Source organism: Condylura cristata, unplaced genomic scaffold, assembly GCF_000260355.1.
Source record: "Condylura cristata isolate star-nosed mole 26May11 unplaced genomic scaffold, ConCri1.0 scaffold00028, whole genome shotgun sequence".
Taxonomy (NCBI): Eukaryota; Metazoa; Chordata; class Mammalia; order Eulipotyphla; family Talpidae; genus Condylura; species Condylura cristata.
The window spans coordinates 26652411-26667819 of record NW_004567129.1 but is presented as its reverse complement, the minus strand read 5'-3'; the positions used below and the strand labels follow the sequence as shown (position 1 = coordinate 26667819).

Here is a 15409-nt window from a genome sequence, read left to right as displayed (position 1 = left end):
GTAATCAACCCCTTTGTCTTTGGGAAATAGAATTTTGGGAGGACCGATCTGGCAGCTCTGAGCACCCCTGGCACCCAAACTGTATCTTAAAATTTCAACTTGGACTGAAAACCAAACCAGGGTTTCTTTAAAACTCGCTGAGTCCCAGGTCTGGAACAGGAATGTACAAGAGGAGCCTGGAACACCCGAGCACAACGTGATGGGGCTGTGTCCAGGGGATTCAATGGTCGATGGGAGGAGGCTCTGAAGGCTGAAAGATGGGACAGTCTTGAGTTCCAATAACTGTAGTGGATTAAGATATATCCAAGATATTAAAATAGGAGTTTATAATGCTATTAAATAAAAACAACTAGTTACCTTTAGAGGACAGGGAACCAAATTCATTATAGGGGAAAGAGCCAAGCATTTATCCTGCCTTTCCTATATGAAGTGTACCACTGGCTGACCAAATGGTAGCCGAGGGGAGTGTCTCTTCATACAGGTAGTCCAACTAACAAAAAGAAACGATAGAATTAGAATGTCACCGTGTGGCAAAGCCCAGTGACAAATCTAGGCACCGAGCAGCAATAGCTGCGGACAGTAATCGACAAACTCTACATTTCTCCTGTGTGGTCTTCTAGATCGGATTTCTTTATAAAGCCTGAAGGCTAGAGAGACAGGATCTTGCGGTGACACAAGAAGACAGACAGAATGGGTTTGAGGGAATTCTTATATCCACACCAAAAATGTTCCAGAAGTGATCAAAGGATCTATATCCATAGGTCGTTTTGAGATACTCTATATCAAAATAACAAGGAGATGAAAAAAAGTGAACTGAAAGACACATGGTTAACTGATACGGGGGTGAGGATGAAGGCAGAGAAGCCTTTATGCTTATCTTTAGTTTTAGCACCTTTTAGGGCAGGCATGTTATATTCATATACAATTTTTTTTAAAAGATTTACTTACTTGTGCATACAAGAACTGGGGTACAGGCCAGAGATGCAGGGGGTGAGAGGACTCACCAGAGACAGAGTGGGGAGCAGAACAGGTGGGTCTACAGAAATATGCTACAGAGGGGAGCAGTGGTGAGACAGGAGAGGTCTGCTGTGCTCTGTGGGGCAGCTCCCTGGCCCAAGATTGAACTCAGGCTGCAGTGGCGGTAGCACTGAGACTTAACCCCTAGGCCATCAGGGAGGCCCCTGAAAATGTAATTCCTCTAGGACAAATTTTCCTAGCAATAGAGTGAGAAATTTGCAGAAAAGAGTAGAATACAATCCTTTCTCCTCCCATCACCTTCACACAGAAGTAGTTAGAACAGCTTCAGAGAATTAAGTAACCCCACAGCTTCATTCTCTAAAACATTTCATCTCTAGGAAAAATAAGCAACAAAAGCCCCCCCCCCCTCCAACAAACTCTCAAGGTCCATCAGATCCTGCTCTCCCCAGAGGTCTCAGATCTCACCCCTCCTTTTCTGGGGGCCTCTACTCCAATGCCACATCCTCAGAGGGGCCTTCCCAACCTCTTTCCTCCAGAACAAGCGCCTTGAACGGCTCCTCAGCCCAACTGTCTCCCTCTTCAGGGAGTTCCCGCTCCTGGCATGCCTGTCACAGTTTGCACATGCTTACTCTCCAGTGACCCCAAAAGGGCAGGGCTTTCATTTCCTTCCCAGCTGTGTCCCCAGCATCTAAAACAGCCCTACGTAAACATCCTTCCAAGCAATGGCTGAAGCTTTCTCCCACTGAGCTCCCGCATGGGCCAGAGGCGGCAGTGGGGCTCACCTCCACATTCCAGACGTAGGAGCTGTGGAAGAGCTCTGACCACATCTTGCCGACTTTGTTGATGTCTTTGACGTCCCAGATATAGATGCTATGGTCCTTATACACACAGGACAGCCACTGGTGGATGGGGTCGAAGGTCAGTGCCACTGTATCTGGGTAGACTGCTTCTGCCTTTCTGTAGAAGAGGAAGCTAACACGGCCACAAGGGTCATCATCACCATCAGTGTTGTCAGGGGAAAGGATGTCCTGAGTGAACTTTACAGATACTAGCTTTGTAGACTCCACCCTGACTCCAGACACCGAAACTACAAATCCCAGCATCACCAAAGGGAGGATTGCTGGGACCTGAGTGCGGAGTCAAGGAGCCATTTTGGGTTTTGCGTACAAAACCAGACATGTTGGGCTGAGGGGGGCACATGGAGCAGAGAGATGTGTGAAGAAACCATGTTTGCTTCTTCTTGGCCCTGGACTGGTTGAAATAGATATGGGGGAGAGACCCGTAGGGAGGTGACTATGGCAGTGTTTATCTGGATTTTGATTTTGCTCTTTTCCTCCCAGACTTGCCTGGCCATGTCTGACCCTTTTCTATGGGTCCTGGCCAGAAGGTGCTTAAGGCTTGTGGGGAGCTTTCAGGCCTGGCTTTGGGCCAATTCTTTTTGGGTGGACTTTTACCCACGAGGGGACAGGTAACTTTGGGTGTTTGACTTAGAAACATATTCTTCAGGTTTGCTGTAGTGCACACTGATTGTACTAAAGTTCCTTTCCATTAAAGGTCTTATATGTTTTGTCTCAATGCAGTGGATGGTAGAACCTATTCAGTGCGGGCAGGTTTGGGGGTTTAGGCATGCCTCTCTCTCTCTGCCCTGTAACAGTGTCACCATGAGCAGTGACAGTAGCCTCTAGTGACACTCGTGCTGCCACATGCTGCAGTGGCATGGCGGCCCGTCTCTCCAGGAAACTCCTTTACCCCCCCTCGCTATTCCTCAGATTTGCTTCTGACCATAGCTCCGCCCTTCCCCCCACTCATCGTGGCAGCCAGGAGTCTCTACTCAGAGCCAGGTCAGGGAATGCTAATGCCGGAAATGCCCTGTGGCCGCTGCTGGTCTCAGAACAATTTCCTGCCTTGGTAGTGCAGGGGTAGAATTCTCGCCTCCCACATTCCACCTGTCCCGTCCGTCAATGCTCACACAGCCCCCAAACACTAGCTCTGGACTCGCAGCCCAAGTGGCTCTACACAGGCCTGGCCAATGTGCTGTCTCTGTGATGCCTCTACAGCTGGACCCAGCTGTCCACGCTGCAGGCTCCTTCTCACCAGACTGGCCACCCCATCAACACAGCCCGCCCAGTCCTCTCCTCACGAGTCCCTGCTTTGTCTCATGCCAGCATGGATGCCCATCTGCAGGGTTCCTGCTTGGGTACTTGTTCACCATCAGGCTCCCCCACCACACGGCAGGCTTCAAGGTGGCAGAATGTGCTGCCTCCTTGGCGTGGTCTCCTGCTTCCAACCAGGAAGCACGGACGGATGTCAGCAGACAGATGCTCATCCCCCACAGGCAGTACCTGGGATCCAGGCCCTGGGCCACGTCCACCCCGAGGTAGTGAGGCTTGGGCAGGTTGGCGAGGTAGTGCAGGTTGTGGGCCTGGAAGATGCGGACGGTCCCGTCTGTGCAGCCACAGAAGATGAGGTCCTGGCTGACACAGAGGCAGGAAGCCAGGGAGACCTGCGCGGCAGAGAGGGCCCAGTGGGCTTCTGTAGCCTGGCTCAGGGACATGGGCTGACCGAATAGCCGCGGGAGGAGTCTTCTCGTTCCTTGGGTCTCAGGAGCCCATTTAGGCGATTTAAGATTTTTGAAATTAGAACACAGCGCATAGACAGTGGTGAAGGCAACGTGGCAGCAGGTGGGAGAGGCGTGACAGGACAGGCTGTCAGGGCTCACCATAACTCAGCTGTGTGTGGAAAACTCACTCTGCAAAATTCAGGTAGGTCCCCTGCAGTAAAAAGGTTGAACTTCCTGCTTCAATTTTATTCCCAGTGGCTTAAAAACAACTTTGTAAAGATTACATTTCAAAGCCGTGTAGAAAAAGTTACTAAATACGCCAGGGACTCTAGTGTGCTGGAACAGGCAGCAGAGAGGCAGGAGTGCCAGGCCTCTGGGCACAGATTAAAGGAGTTTGTACAGACCTGGCAGGACTTAATTCATTAGTCACTTCAGGTGACTCTGCAGGGACTGAACATCTACCTGGAGAAAGCTTCTGACTTGCTAATAAGCTGCAGGAGTTCTAGCGAGAGGATTCAAATGAGAAAAACAACACTGGTATTTAAACAGCTGGAAACGAGGAAGAACTTGGAATTCTTCCACACACCCGACAGCGTGCCATTTACCCTGATGCCCACCACGGGGTTCCAGAGCCAAGTGCCTTCCAAAGATTATCGTGTGACTCCCTGTCAACTCTGAGGCAGGCAGCGCTAGTCGATGAGGAAACTGAGGCCCAGAGAGAGAAAGTCACTCCCTCACAGTGACACAAGAAAGTCAAACCCAGACCCGGTCTGATCAACGACCAGGCAGGGACACTGCTGTGGGGCCGAGGACACGTGTCCAGGGACGACTGTTTCCCCTGTGGCAGAGAGGGAGGTGGGTACCTTTAGGTTGATCCACTTCTCCAGCACCCTCTTCTCATTGAACTGGCATAGGAGGCCCGAGTAGGACACACAGAAGGTATTGCCTGCCATCTGGCCACGGCCACAGGCCACACCACAGAAGATGTTGTCGTGCAGCTCACCCAGGATGCCCGAGCGACCCACGAGGGGCACCGTGCCTGTCACCTGGAGGCAAAGCGGGGCACAGTGAGCCACTGTCCACATGGCCTAGAGCCCAATCAGGGCACGAAGGGCCTTTTGTGACCAGAAGATGTGACACGGCGAAACAGGAGGGCTGGGAGTATGGTGGGGAGGGGAGGAAGACAGAACACAACTTCCAGGCAGGGTGGCTGGCAGGCAGCAGCCATGCGGGAAGCAGAGCGGGCCCTGGCCAGGAGGGGAGAGGCTGAGGGGTGACGGGGCCTCGGAGACCACCGCCCCCCAAACTCAGGGAGAGGCAGGAGTCTACACTGGCTCGGATGGTACCCCGCGGCCTGCTTGAGAGGGCGGGCCCGGGCACTCACCTTGGCTTCTGTGGAGACTTCCAAGAACCAGAACCTCACATGCCGGTTCCCGACGGTGACAAAATAGCTGCTGTCCTCTGAGAAGGAGAGGGCGATGACCCTACACGATACCTTGTTGGAGGCCACCACAATGTCCCTCTGGAAGAATCAGCGCAGAGAGGTTCGAGCTGGCACCCACCCCACTGGACTCTCGGTGCCTGTTCTCAGCCCCGCGCTGCCCCGTCCCAGCTCGGTGTCCCCGGGCCCTCCTGTGAGCTGCTTGACAGGGAAGCCTACGTGTGGTCCTCCATTCCCAGTGCAGAGGAGCCTGAGGCTCGGAAAGGGTCCCCTGTGAGGGTGTGATCCAGGCTGGCCCGAGAGTCCAAGCTCTGCAGTTGGGGCGGGGACAGGCGCAGCTGGGGACAGGCCACACAATCCACACCCGCCTCTGGGCCCCTCTGAGGGTTTCACAGGGAAACTCATGGAGGCGCTTCTCCCCCCACTCTGGGGGGCTGGGGGGCGCCACATCATACAGAGCCAGGGCTCGGAACCCACTTCTGCTGACTCCAAGTCGCCCCCCAGCTGTTCCGAAGTCCAGTCTTTCGCTACGTATCAACTCAGTGAATTCTCATGACTTAGATACTATTTATATCCACTTTCTAGAAGAGGAAACAGACTCACAAAATTGCAAATGGTCAATTGAAAAGTAATTATATAATTCTAGTTTCGAGCTTGTCAGTGCCCAGAGCCAGGACCCACGTGAAGTCGGCGCTCAGTAAACGTCTGCTGGATGAACGAGCCTGCTACCAAGCCATCTCCCTTAGGTCTCCCGATGCCCAAACTCGGGGGCTCCCCCACCCCCTGCAGCCTCACCTTCCAGTCCCAGACGTTGAGCACCATGTCGTGTTGGTAGCCCATGGACACGATGTGCTTCATGTTGGGGGAGAAGGCCACACAGGCCACACCGTACTTGTGGCCCAGCATCTCTGCCACCTGACTCTTCTCATCCACGTCCCAGATGCGCACAGCAGGCCTGTGCCCGTTCTGGGGAAGTGGGGCCGTCACTGCCCCTGGGTCTGCACCAAGCGGGGCTAGAGGGGCTGTGGGGCTGAAGTTGGCATTGCCCCCGGTGGGCTGAAGAGCCTCCTTCCCCATGCACCACGGAGTTTTGCTGGCACAGGAAGGTGCCATTCCAGGGAACCCCAAGTCCTGCTATGGGCAGATGGCATGGCCCCAAGCCCCTTCCTCACCCACTCAATCGTGATCACTGCTCACCTCGCCCGTCACGATGTACTTGCCATCGGGGGAGAAGGCCAGAGCACTCAGGGATTTCCTAGGGCAAGAAAAGGGGTTGACCGCTGGTCCCACCACGTGCAACAGCCAGACCTCACCCACTCCTCGCTCTCAAGAGTCAGGGCTGCCCGCGTGCCAGATGCTGCATTTCCTGCTGCTGGGGGAAGGTGGCAGCGACACGGGGACACGGGGGAGAGAAGCAAAGGCCTCTTCCTCCCTAAACCCCACCACCCAGCTGGGGTGGACGCTGCATGGGGACGCTCCTTTCCTCTCCCTTTGCAGGATGGCGCCCCAAGGTCCATCTACTCTGGGAGAGAAATCCAGATGCAGATCTGGCCTGACTATGGGGTGGCATCACGCTGAGATGGTCTATGCTCAGGGGTTGGTCCGCCGCCAACCACTGGAGTTCTAGAAGCGCCCTAACAGCCAACATGCTTCCCTTACCTCCGGGCAGGCCTGTGTGAGGCTGGAAGGGCCAGGCGAGTGTCAACACTTCCTCACACGGTTTACTGTTCTCAGACTATTTTTCCCTCTCCTCCTGTCTTTTGCTTCCCTCACGTGAATAAACAGAGTGCCAGAGAGAAGAGGGGACCTGACCCCATAGCTAGCCGCTCTTGGGGGCTCACCGGCAGACAGCTCACACGCGGAGTCTCGTCAGCAGCGGCCGCCCTCAGCTGACTGCTGAACTCCCAGCCCTGGGCCCTCCCCACAGCCAGGTGCTGAGAGGGTGCCCCAAGACTGGGAAGCAAAGCCTCACTAGCCAGTCTTAATTTTAATTTCCTGACCATATTGGGGTTTTGAAGGTCCTTTTTTTTTAATAGGATATACACACTTAAGTATTTAGAGGTTCAAGGGCATCATGCCTCCAACTTGCTCTCAAATGGTTCTGGAAAAAATATGTATATAGACAGAAGGATGAAGCAAATGTAATAAAATATTAACATTTAGAAAATAACAGATATTAAGCTCTAGTACTAGTCTTGTCAGTCTGAAGTTATTTCAATATAAAAAGCTTAAAAATCGGCCCTTCCTGGTGGTGCAGCGGGTTAAAGCACAGCACTGAGAATCTAAAGCCGCTTCCGCATGAGTTCGATTCCCGCCTGCCCCGGAGGTGACCACATGGCGTGGCAGACCTCTCCTGCCCCCCCCCCCGCTGCTCCCCTCAGCAGTGTGCTTCGTCAATCTGCCTGTTCTGCTCCCCACTCTGTCTCTGGTGAAGCCTCTTGCCGCCCCTGAGCCTCTGGCCTGTACCCCAGTTCTGTATGCACAAATAAATAAATCTAAAAAAAAAAAAGCTTAAAAATCGCCAAAGCCCAGGCCTCACAAGAACAACTTGAGTTGCTCTTCTCAGGGCTTGAAGCCCAGGGGTCTTGAAATGCCGACAAGTGACAAGCTCTACTCTGGCCACACCCCCAAAGAGAGCGCCACCAGCGGTGCAGAGGGGACAGCACCATCACAGCTGCTTCTGGTCAAGGCCACCTACTCCGCTGACTATAGGAAGCAGGGGCCTCTGACAACAAGAGGCCCCAGTGCATCCCAGTCATGGGGGACTATGGCGCCGGGGCCAGAATCTCTCTTTTTCCAAATGAGAGGAGCATTTGAACTTTTGTATGAAATACTTTTAATGTTGACAACAGTCCAATCTGTAAAGCACATTGTTAGCCAAACCCATGAGCCTCTGGTTCATGACTACTGCCTTAACTAACTGGAGGTAGCTATTGTATTGCCAGAGAAGACCAAGGCTCAGAAAGAAGAGTCTTGCTTGAGGTTACAGAGTCAACAAGCACTTGAGCAGGACCGGAAGCCGATCTGCCCTCACGCTGACCAGTGGAGACGCAGGCAGCTATCTGGAGTCTGAGCAGCCCTTCTAAGACGAAAGCTGTATCTGTCATCCCACAGGACCTGCCATGTCGTAGGCACCCTTCTCAGGGACGGTAGGGAAGAAGAAAACCCAGATCTCATTCCTCCAGCCTGAGAACCAGGTCAAAGAGCTAAGCCCAGGCGTGACAGAGGTGTCTCCCCAGGGTCATGATCCAAAGGAGACCAAAGCCCCAGGATGATCAGTGAACAGTTACCTCCATGGCAGGCCCCGGGCATGTTCTCTCCTGAAACTGACAATGGCGTGGCTCTTTCTAAAACCCAAAACCTCCCTTCCTCCCCTCCCTCCCAATCTCATTGATTCATGAAACAAGTGCCACCAAGTACTACACCACTCTATCTGAAAGAGACACAAAGTGAAAAGTTGCTGCCTTCAGAGACCTCACAGCGTGGGAGAGAGAAAGTGAATCTCATCCATGCAGAAATGAGCCCCTGAGAGAGAGTATATTTTGTGGAGAAGAAAACAAGGAAGGGAAGAAACATATCCCCAGTCCATAAAAGCACTGCAGCTGCTTCCACGCACCCAGCCTGATATCCAAGGCCCTCCCCAGGCCCACGAGACGGGCCTGCTCGAGCCGTAGGCTTCCTCACCTGCGCCCCAACTCTGGGCTTGCAGACTGGCCACTCTGCTCGGAACGCTTTCCCTCACTGTCCCCGGTCTCCAGCTCAATTCCTGCAGGCCCTCCCAAGCTCTCTGACGGAGCTTTCGCTCCACTACGCCCACAGACCTGCCCGACCACACCCACCACTTGCCCACAGGAAGGTCACAGTCAGCTGGTGATGTGGTGACCTGGTCAGTTTCCCTTACTGACTTGTAGGCTCAAGGGAGCAGAGATCCTTGTCCCTCTGTTCACTGCCGTATCCCCAGCACCTGGCACAGGGCAGGCACTGGGGTGTCACTGAAGCAACGGGCGAGAAAATGCGTGAGTCGCCCTCCCACGAGCACTTCCAGGTAATGTGGGGGAGATGTGCCAGCCCCAGTGCCTGGGCCCCATGCCCAGACCCCACCTACCTGGCAGTATTAAAAATGTGCTGCTGCTTGTTCTCCTTAGGGCTCAAAATCACCACCACACAGCTGGAGAGAAGGAGAAAACATGCCCAGGGGAGAGAATTTTAGACAATCCCATTCCAGCAGAAGAGATCCCGCAAATACAAGTCCTTCTCCGGTTCCCTCTGCCTCTATGTGTGTCTGTGGGAGAAGTGCCGCCGTATTATTATTGTGATTGTTATTAATCTGCCCCGAAGTGGAAACCAACATGTCCTCATCCTCACAACTGCCAGCTGAGGTCAGGAATCTTAGTCCTTTTCACAGATGAGGAGACTGGAGCCAGAGAGCGAAAGTCCTTTGCTCGGGGCCACCTGGCAGGTCAGGGCCAGAATGGGGCTGTGAATCGTACTTGTCAGTCAATGGCCCAGCCCTGTCCTCTAAGCTGGACTGTTTCCCGAAGACTAAATAACAGAGTTCATCAGGAATGAATAGGGGTCTGCCCTGCCCTGCCCTGTGCCTCAAAGGTAAGGAGCCCCTTCTGTGCTAGAACTGTGCCAGGCCAGCTCAGTGCCAGCCCAGAGTGATGTCACTAGTTCTGCTCTGCATGCATCAAGCACAGGCTGGGCTCTGGGCACAAATTCAGGCTGCCCAATACCACGGCTGGCTGCTAATACCTGACCTTCCCAGAATTGCCACCGCCTCCATGAGCCGTCACCACAGGCTGGCAAAGTGCTCACGACAGCCCGGTTACTGTTCCGGACCCACGTGGCCCAGCCAGCTCTCGGAGGTGGGCATTCTGTGTGTGCCACAGATGGAGAAGCTGAGCCGAAGTTCACCAGCGAGCTGGGCCTGCCCCTCAGAGCAGTGGCTGCAGGCGGACGACCCCACCCTCACTCACCCTGCCAGGTAGGCCACATGGCCCGTGCTGGGGTCACAGGTCAGGCCGCTGCTGTTCTGGGCGGTGATGCCGAGCACCTTCTCAAGGGACACCTGCGGGGGGAGGAGGGATGGGAAGTCAGAAACACCTGCCTAGCAGGCTTTAAGTGGCACAGCTGCCTCAGCCAGTCTCTGTCCCTGCGACATTCAACACCCTCACCGAGCGTCTACAGTCGCGCTGTCAACATCTAGTGCCCTGACGAATACAGAGTGTGAGGTGGCAGGCATAGAAAGGTGGGGAAGACCAGCAAAATCCCTGCCCTCGTGGAGCTCACATTCTGGTGATGATGGGATGGAGGACACAGAAAATAAGCAAGAAAGAACAGAAAAAAATAAAAACAGGGAAAGAGATGTGGGTGAGACAGTGCAAAGTTTGGAGGATGCCACAGCTTATGGGCTCACACTGTGCTCTGACAATTGCAAGACACAGCTCCATTTCAGGGGCCAACAGTGCTTATTGACAAAGGGGTGCCTAAGCTAAGGAAAGTATTTACTTTTTAAAAAAAGATTTATTTCTACATACAGGCCAGAGGAGGAGGGGGGTGAGAGGAATATTCGCCAAAAACAGAGTAGGGAGCAGAACAAGCAGATCTACGGAAATACACTGCTGAGGGGAACACCGGGTGGGTCGGCAGAGGTCTGCTGTGCCATGTGGGTCAGCTCCCTGGCTGGGGATTGAACTCGTGTTGCAGTGGCTGCTGACAACCTCACAGTGCTGTACTTTAACCTGCTGTGCCACCAGGGAGGGCCGGCTATTCTACGCCAGGTAGCATCCCGTGTCTGATCATCCTAACCAAAAGGTGATGGTCATTCTAGGTGTTCAACAAGCAAAGAAATAAGTGAACAAGCATATTCAAAGTTTAAAAGCTCTTTAAGCAAACTAAGATAAATGGACCTGTCCCATCCTGGTTGAGCAAACAATTTAGAGTTTGGACTAACAGACTCATGGTATGTTCATATTTTAAGTGGACCAGTTACTAATTTATTATAAAGCAAACAGTCTCAAGTAGATCCTGGCCTCAGAATGGACAGGCAAACAGGCCAGGAACAGCTTGTGTCATTGGCATTTGCCAGGAGGTAGGCTAACTTTACCAGGAAGGAGCCGTGCCAACTCTAGCATAGGTAACCAGGCAATGATAGGGCATTTTATTATGTCAATCAGCATTACTAGGCAGTAGTATAATTGGTCATTTTTAGACTGGGTTTATTTTGGAAACCAGATGTACTCTAGGGTAAATAAATGACATCAATTATCCAAACAGAACAATAATAACTATCATAGCTCACACTAATAGAGCACTCAAAATGTGCCAGGTATAGTTCTAAGTGCTTAAGGTGATATGTGAACTCATTTAATCCTCACAAATAACCTATGAGGGAGCATTTATACTTTTATCTTTATCTCACAGATGAGACTGAGGCACAGAAAAGTGCACAACAGGAAAAACAGAATTGAGGTTATTCAGGCACCTGCTTGTAGCACTTCTCTATATGTTCTCTTGCAGGAGGTTTGAGAGAGCAGAAGTCAACCAGGCAGACTGCATGCAGCAAAAAGCCCAGAGGACTCACCAAACACAAGCGCTATGAGGCAGGTAAGAGCTTGCAGCCTCAGGAAGACAGAAACTTGTTTAGAATGAGAACAAGGGCGATACAGAGAGACGGTCTCAGGCCTTGCAGCCAGGAGTGGGTGACATCGTCAGGGTGGAGCAGTAAGATCCACCAGCAGCCACCATGTAGCACTTACTCAAGCAAGTCATTCACAATTTCATTTCACCTCCCTGCATCACACTGGCGTGATTATTGTTACAAAAATAGACTGCATGGCTCAGAGAATACAAAACGTTTTTAACTTGCTGTAGTGCTAATAGAATTCCTTGTATCTACTCTAAATTCTCCTTTGTTTCTGTCTCACGGTTTAGGGAACAGTTCAGTACTCTCTCCTCCCCCGGCCTTCAGGCAGAGCTAGTGAGATTTTACAAATATTACATCCTCTCCATAATTTTGAATGGCAGTAATAAGGGTCTCACCTTAGTAAGGGGGAAGGAAAGGGAAGGCAGTGAGGTGGAGGAAGGCAGCTTAGAGCTAAGGGTGAGTTGAAACAGTTGAGATTGAATCCTGGGAGGGACCAAAGACCCTGGGCCTAGGAGACCCAGAGACTCGCAGTGTACAGAAGGGATCGTAGGAATGCGGGACTAGGAGGGGCTTAGAATTAAAATGCACTGGAGGGGACAGGACCAGAGCAGAATCTGGGAATATTCCAAAGGATCAGGGTGGGGTCAGGGGTGAGAGGTGGGCTAGGAACCCCGCGCAGTTTCGATTGAGACGGGGAGTGGGAGGAGCCTCGAGGGGCGGGGCTTATGAGTCGAGGCGGGGCCAAGGAACTTGTGTGGGGACCAACCCAGGCTAGTGGGTGGGGCCAAAGATCTAAGGCGGGGCCGCGGAGTCTCGGGTACCCTGGGAACTGGGATGGGCAGGGCAAGCAGCTCCTCACCCGGTTCTGCACCGAGTCCTCAGGCGCCGCTGACAGTCGCGTCCGCCGCCGGAGGCAAAGCGGTGGAGCGGGGGGCGGAGAGGACTGGGTCCTCCGCCCCGGAACTCCCGCCATGACAGTTGGCAGCTTCTCGACTGCATCGTTCCGCGCGTAACCTCCAGCCCCTAAAGCCGCCATCGTCGCTCCGGAGCAGGGCGACCGTTACACGCCTCAACCGCCGCCGCCGCTGCCGCCGCCGCCGCCACGACCCATTCGAATAGCGAACAGCCGCGGGAAAGCCGGCACTGCCGCCCATTGGACGCGGCGACCTAACGCTCTGGCCAATCTCAGGGCTGCCGGGCGTTGCTTTTGACCAATGAGAGACAAGGGGCGGGGCGGAGCATCCCGTGGGGTGGGGTTACGGGGAGCCTCCCGGCTGATCGCTCCGGGTTAAAATACAATGTGTTTTCATCATTGACTGAAATGTACAGATTATAATTTTTACAAGGCTAAGGCCAAGCGTCGGCGCTGCGCTTTCTGCCATCTGCGCCTAGCTACTCAGTGCCAGTCGCCCGGATGTATGCGTACGGTGGAGCCCAAAGTGACTGAGGACCTGGCGCAGGCTCAGGCACGCAGTCTCGGCGCCCCTCCAACACGTGACAAGGTCAAGTGACTAAGGGTGTTGTGCGCAGGCGTACTGGTGTGTTCCGTTCATCACGTGACGAGGACGCGCCGTAGTGACGTAGCCAGGGGTGGTAACGCGTTCCACCCCCCGCACGTGATCAGGCACCAAGGACAGTCACGTGAATAGACGGCGCGGGCGGGGCGGGACGGGGCTCGTCTGCGCTCCGCGAGGGCCAGAGTGCAACTGCAGACCCGGCAGAACTCAACGGGGCTGGACGGTCATGCCCAAGTACTGCCGGGCGCCGAACTGCTCCAACACTGCGGGCCGATTGGGCGCGGACAACCGCCCTGTGAGCTTCTACAAGTGAGCACGGGCGGGCGGGACTTACTGGGGGGCGGGGCCTTGTGGGGGCGGGGTCCTCGTCCAAGCTGCAGGTGTCTAGAAACACGTTAGCGAGGTGGAGAGACGGTCTTCCCAGCATTTTCCCATCAGCACAGATCCCCAATCCTAGCAAGGTGCAGATGTGCGAAACAGCAGCTGTTGAATGGGGCGAGAGGAAGCAAGGGAACGCTATGTAGGGAGAAGAGGTGGGTCCCGGCGCTGTAAGGTTGTCCACGAATCATCATCGCTAGTTTGAGACTTATCCAAGTCAAAACATCTGAAAGCGAGCTCCTGATCGTTTCTCTCTCAAAACCTTTAGCTTTTCTTATCTTACTTAGTAGCTTACACTGTTTAAGGCTATAAACCTTAAAGTACTGCTTACCTCTTTATTCGCACTTGAGAAGGTAAAAATTATCTTAAGCTGTAAAAAACAAACAAGAGCCCCCCAAACTCTTATTCACTTAGCTGGAATAGCAGACTCGGAAAATATCAGGGGAGAAAAAAAATGCTGTATTTTTCTAGTGTACATGCTGCAGATGTAAATGACACATTCCCCTTTGAGTGTCTACAAAGGAAACTTTGTTCTCCAAAATCACACTGTCACTGCCTTGCGGTTTTTTGATTATATCAGTAAGAATGAAACATCTCACTTTCACATGGAGAATCAGCCTTGGTCTATAAACCAGCTGCACAGCCTCAGGTACGGGCTTTCTGGACACAGAATTCCACATTTTTCTGAACTTTATTGCTTCCAAACAGAGGAACCTGCACCCACTTTGCCATGAAGACCTTCTGTTGGTCCCTTTGACGCAGTTCTGCTTTATTTTGAGCCTGTGCAAACTGTTTCATGTACATTTCACTTAAACTTCACCTTCCAACCTAAACCCAAATCGTTGCTTTTGTGAGACTCCCCAACTCTGGTGTGTAGTCTTCCTCATAGCCACAGTAAATAAGCATGTCTTTGTTGTACTGAGGATTTGTCTCTGGTGGCCTTAGTCTAAGTGTGCCAAGCATATTCTTCATCCAGTCCATCAGCAAACCCTGCCTGGAGTTCTCCACTTCTTAAGCCCCTGCTCTGCTCCCCTCTCTGGTCCTTGCCACTTTCACCAATCAACTGCACTGTTTTACCAGCCTCCTCCTTGGTCAGCCTGTTCCCACAGTCTGTTCCCCTCACAGCTAACCTCTGCAAAAAACGAAGTGAGGGGCCTTCCTGCTGGCGAAGGGGTTGAAGACACAGTGTTGCGAAGGGGTTGAAGACACAGTGTTACAAAGTGATTGCCAGCATGAATTCAGTCCCTGTCCCACGAACTGACCACAAGGAGTTTTGCCAGCTGTCTCCCTTCTGCTCCCCTCAGCTGTGTATTTCAATCGATCTTCTCCCCACTCTGTTTCTGGTGAATCCCCTCACCCACACCTTTGGCCTACAACCTGTTCTTGTATGAATAAATAAATCTTTAAAAAAAAAAACCGACAAAAATAAAGTGAGACTGGAGCAGTCAGAAAGCAGGCCCACAAAGCCCCACAGGGGGCGGTTCTCCAAGGCCTGTGTGACCTCATCTCCACCCACGCCCTGCTTCAGATACTGGCCTGCTCCATGTTCCTCGAGCACGCCAGGCACACTCTTGCCTGAGTGTTTGAGGTGGCATCTTGTGGCTCTGATTTGCATTTTCCTGATGATTGGTGATGCTGGGCACCTTTTCAACTGCTGGTTGACTCATATTTGTATATCTTCTTTGGAAAACTGCTTATTCAAATCCTTGGTCCATTTTTCAATTGGGTTATTTGTTTAAAAAAAATTTAACAGGTGTTTTCAAACACACACACAATGAATACTCATGTATCCATTACTCAGTTTTAGCAGTTTAAGATTTTGCCAAACTTTTTCATCCCTCCTCACACCTTTAATGCAGTATTTTTTTGTTTTTGAAGGTTTTTTT

The 15409-nt window shown here is 52.6% G+C and overlaps 2 protein-coding genes across 2 annotated transcripts in view; one reads left to right on the top strand and one right to left on the bottom strand.

Annotated features, from left to right (window-relative positions):
- The window catches only part of WDR62 (WD repeat domain 62), a 32482-nt gene extending 19718 nt beyond the window's left edge, over positions 1–12764 (bottom strand). Inside the window, exons 1-9 of the mRNA XM_004690282.2 lie at positions 12488–12764; positions 9959–10050; positions 9085–9147; positions 6177–6234; positions 5775–5945; positions 4923–5060; positions 4402–4584; positions 3321–3481; positions 1761–1950 (exon numbers count right to left, since the gene is read on the bottom strand). Of these exons, the coding sequence (XP_004690339.1) occupies positions 1761–1950; positions 3321–3481; positions 4402–4584; positions 4923–5060; positions 5775–5945; positions 6177–6234; positions 9085–9147; positions 9959–10050; positions 12488–12664 (1233 nt within the window). The 5' untranslated portion in view covers positions 12665–12764. The remainder of the gene's footprint in view (positions 1–1760; positions 1951–3320; positions 3482–4401; positions 4585–4922; positions 5061–5774; positions 5946–6176; positions 6235–9084; positions 9148–9958; positions 10051–12487) is intronic.
- Positions 12765–13286: 522 nt separating this feature from the next.
- Positions 13287–15409, top strand: part of THAP8 (THAP domain containing 8) — a 4920-nt gene continuing 2797 nt past the window's right edge. Inside the window, exon 1 of the mRNA XM_012730554.1 lies at positions 13287–13454. Within this exon, the coding sequence (XP_012586008.1) occupies positions 13372–13454 (83 nt within the window). The 5' untranslated portion in view covers positions 13287–13371. The remainder of the gene's footprint in view (positions 13455–15409) is intronic.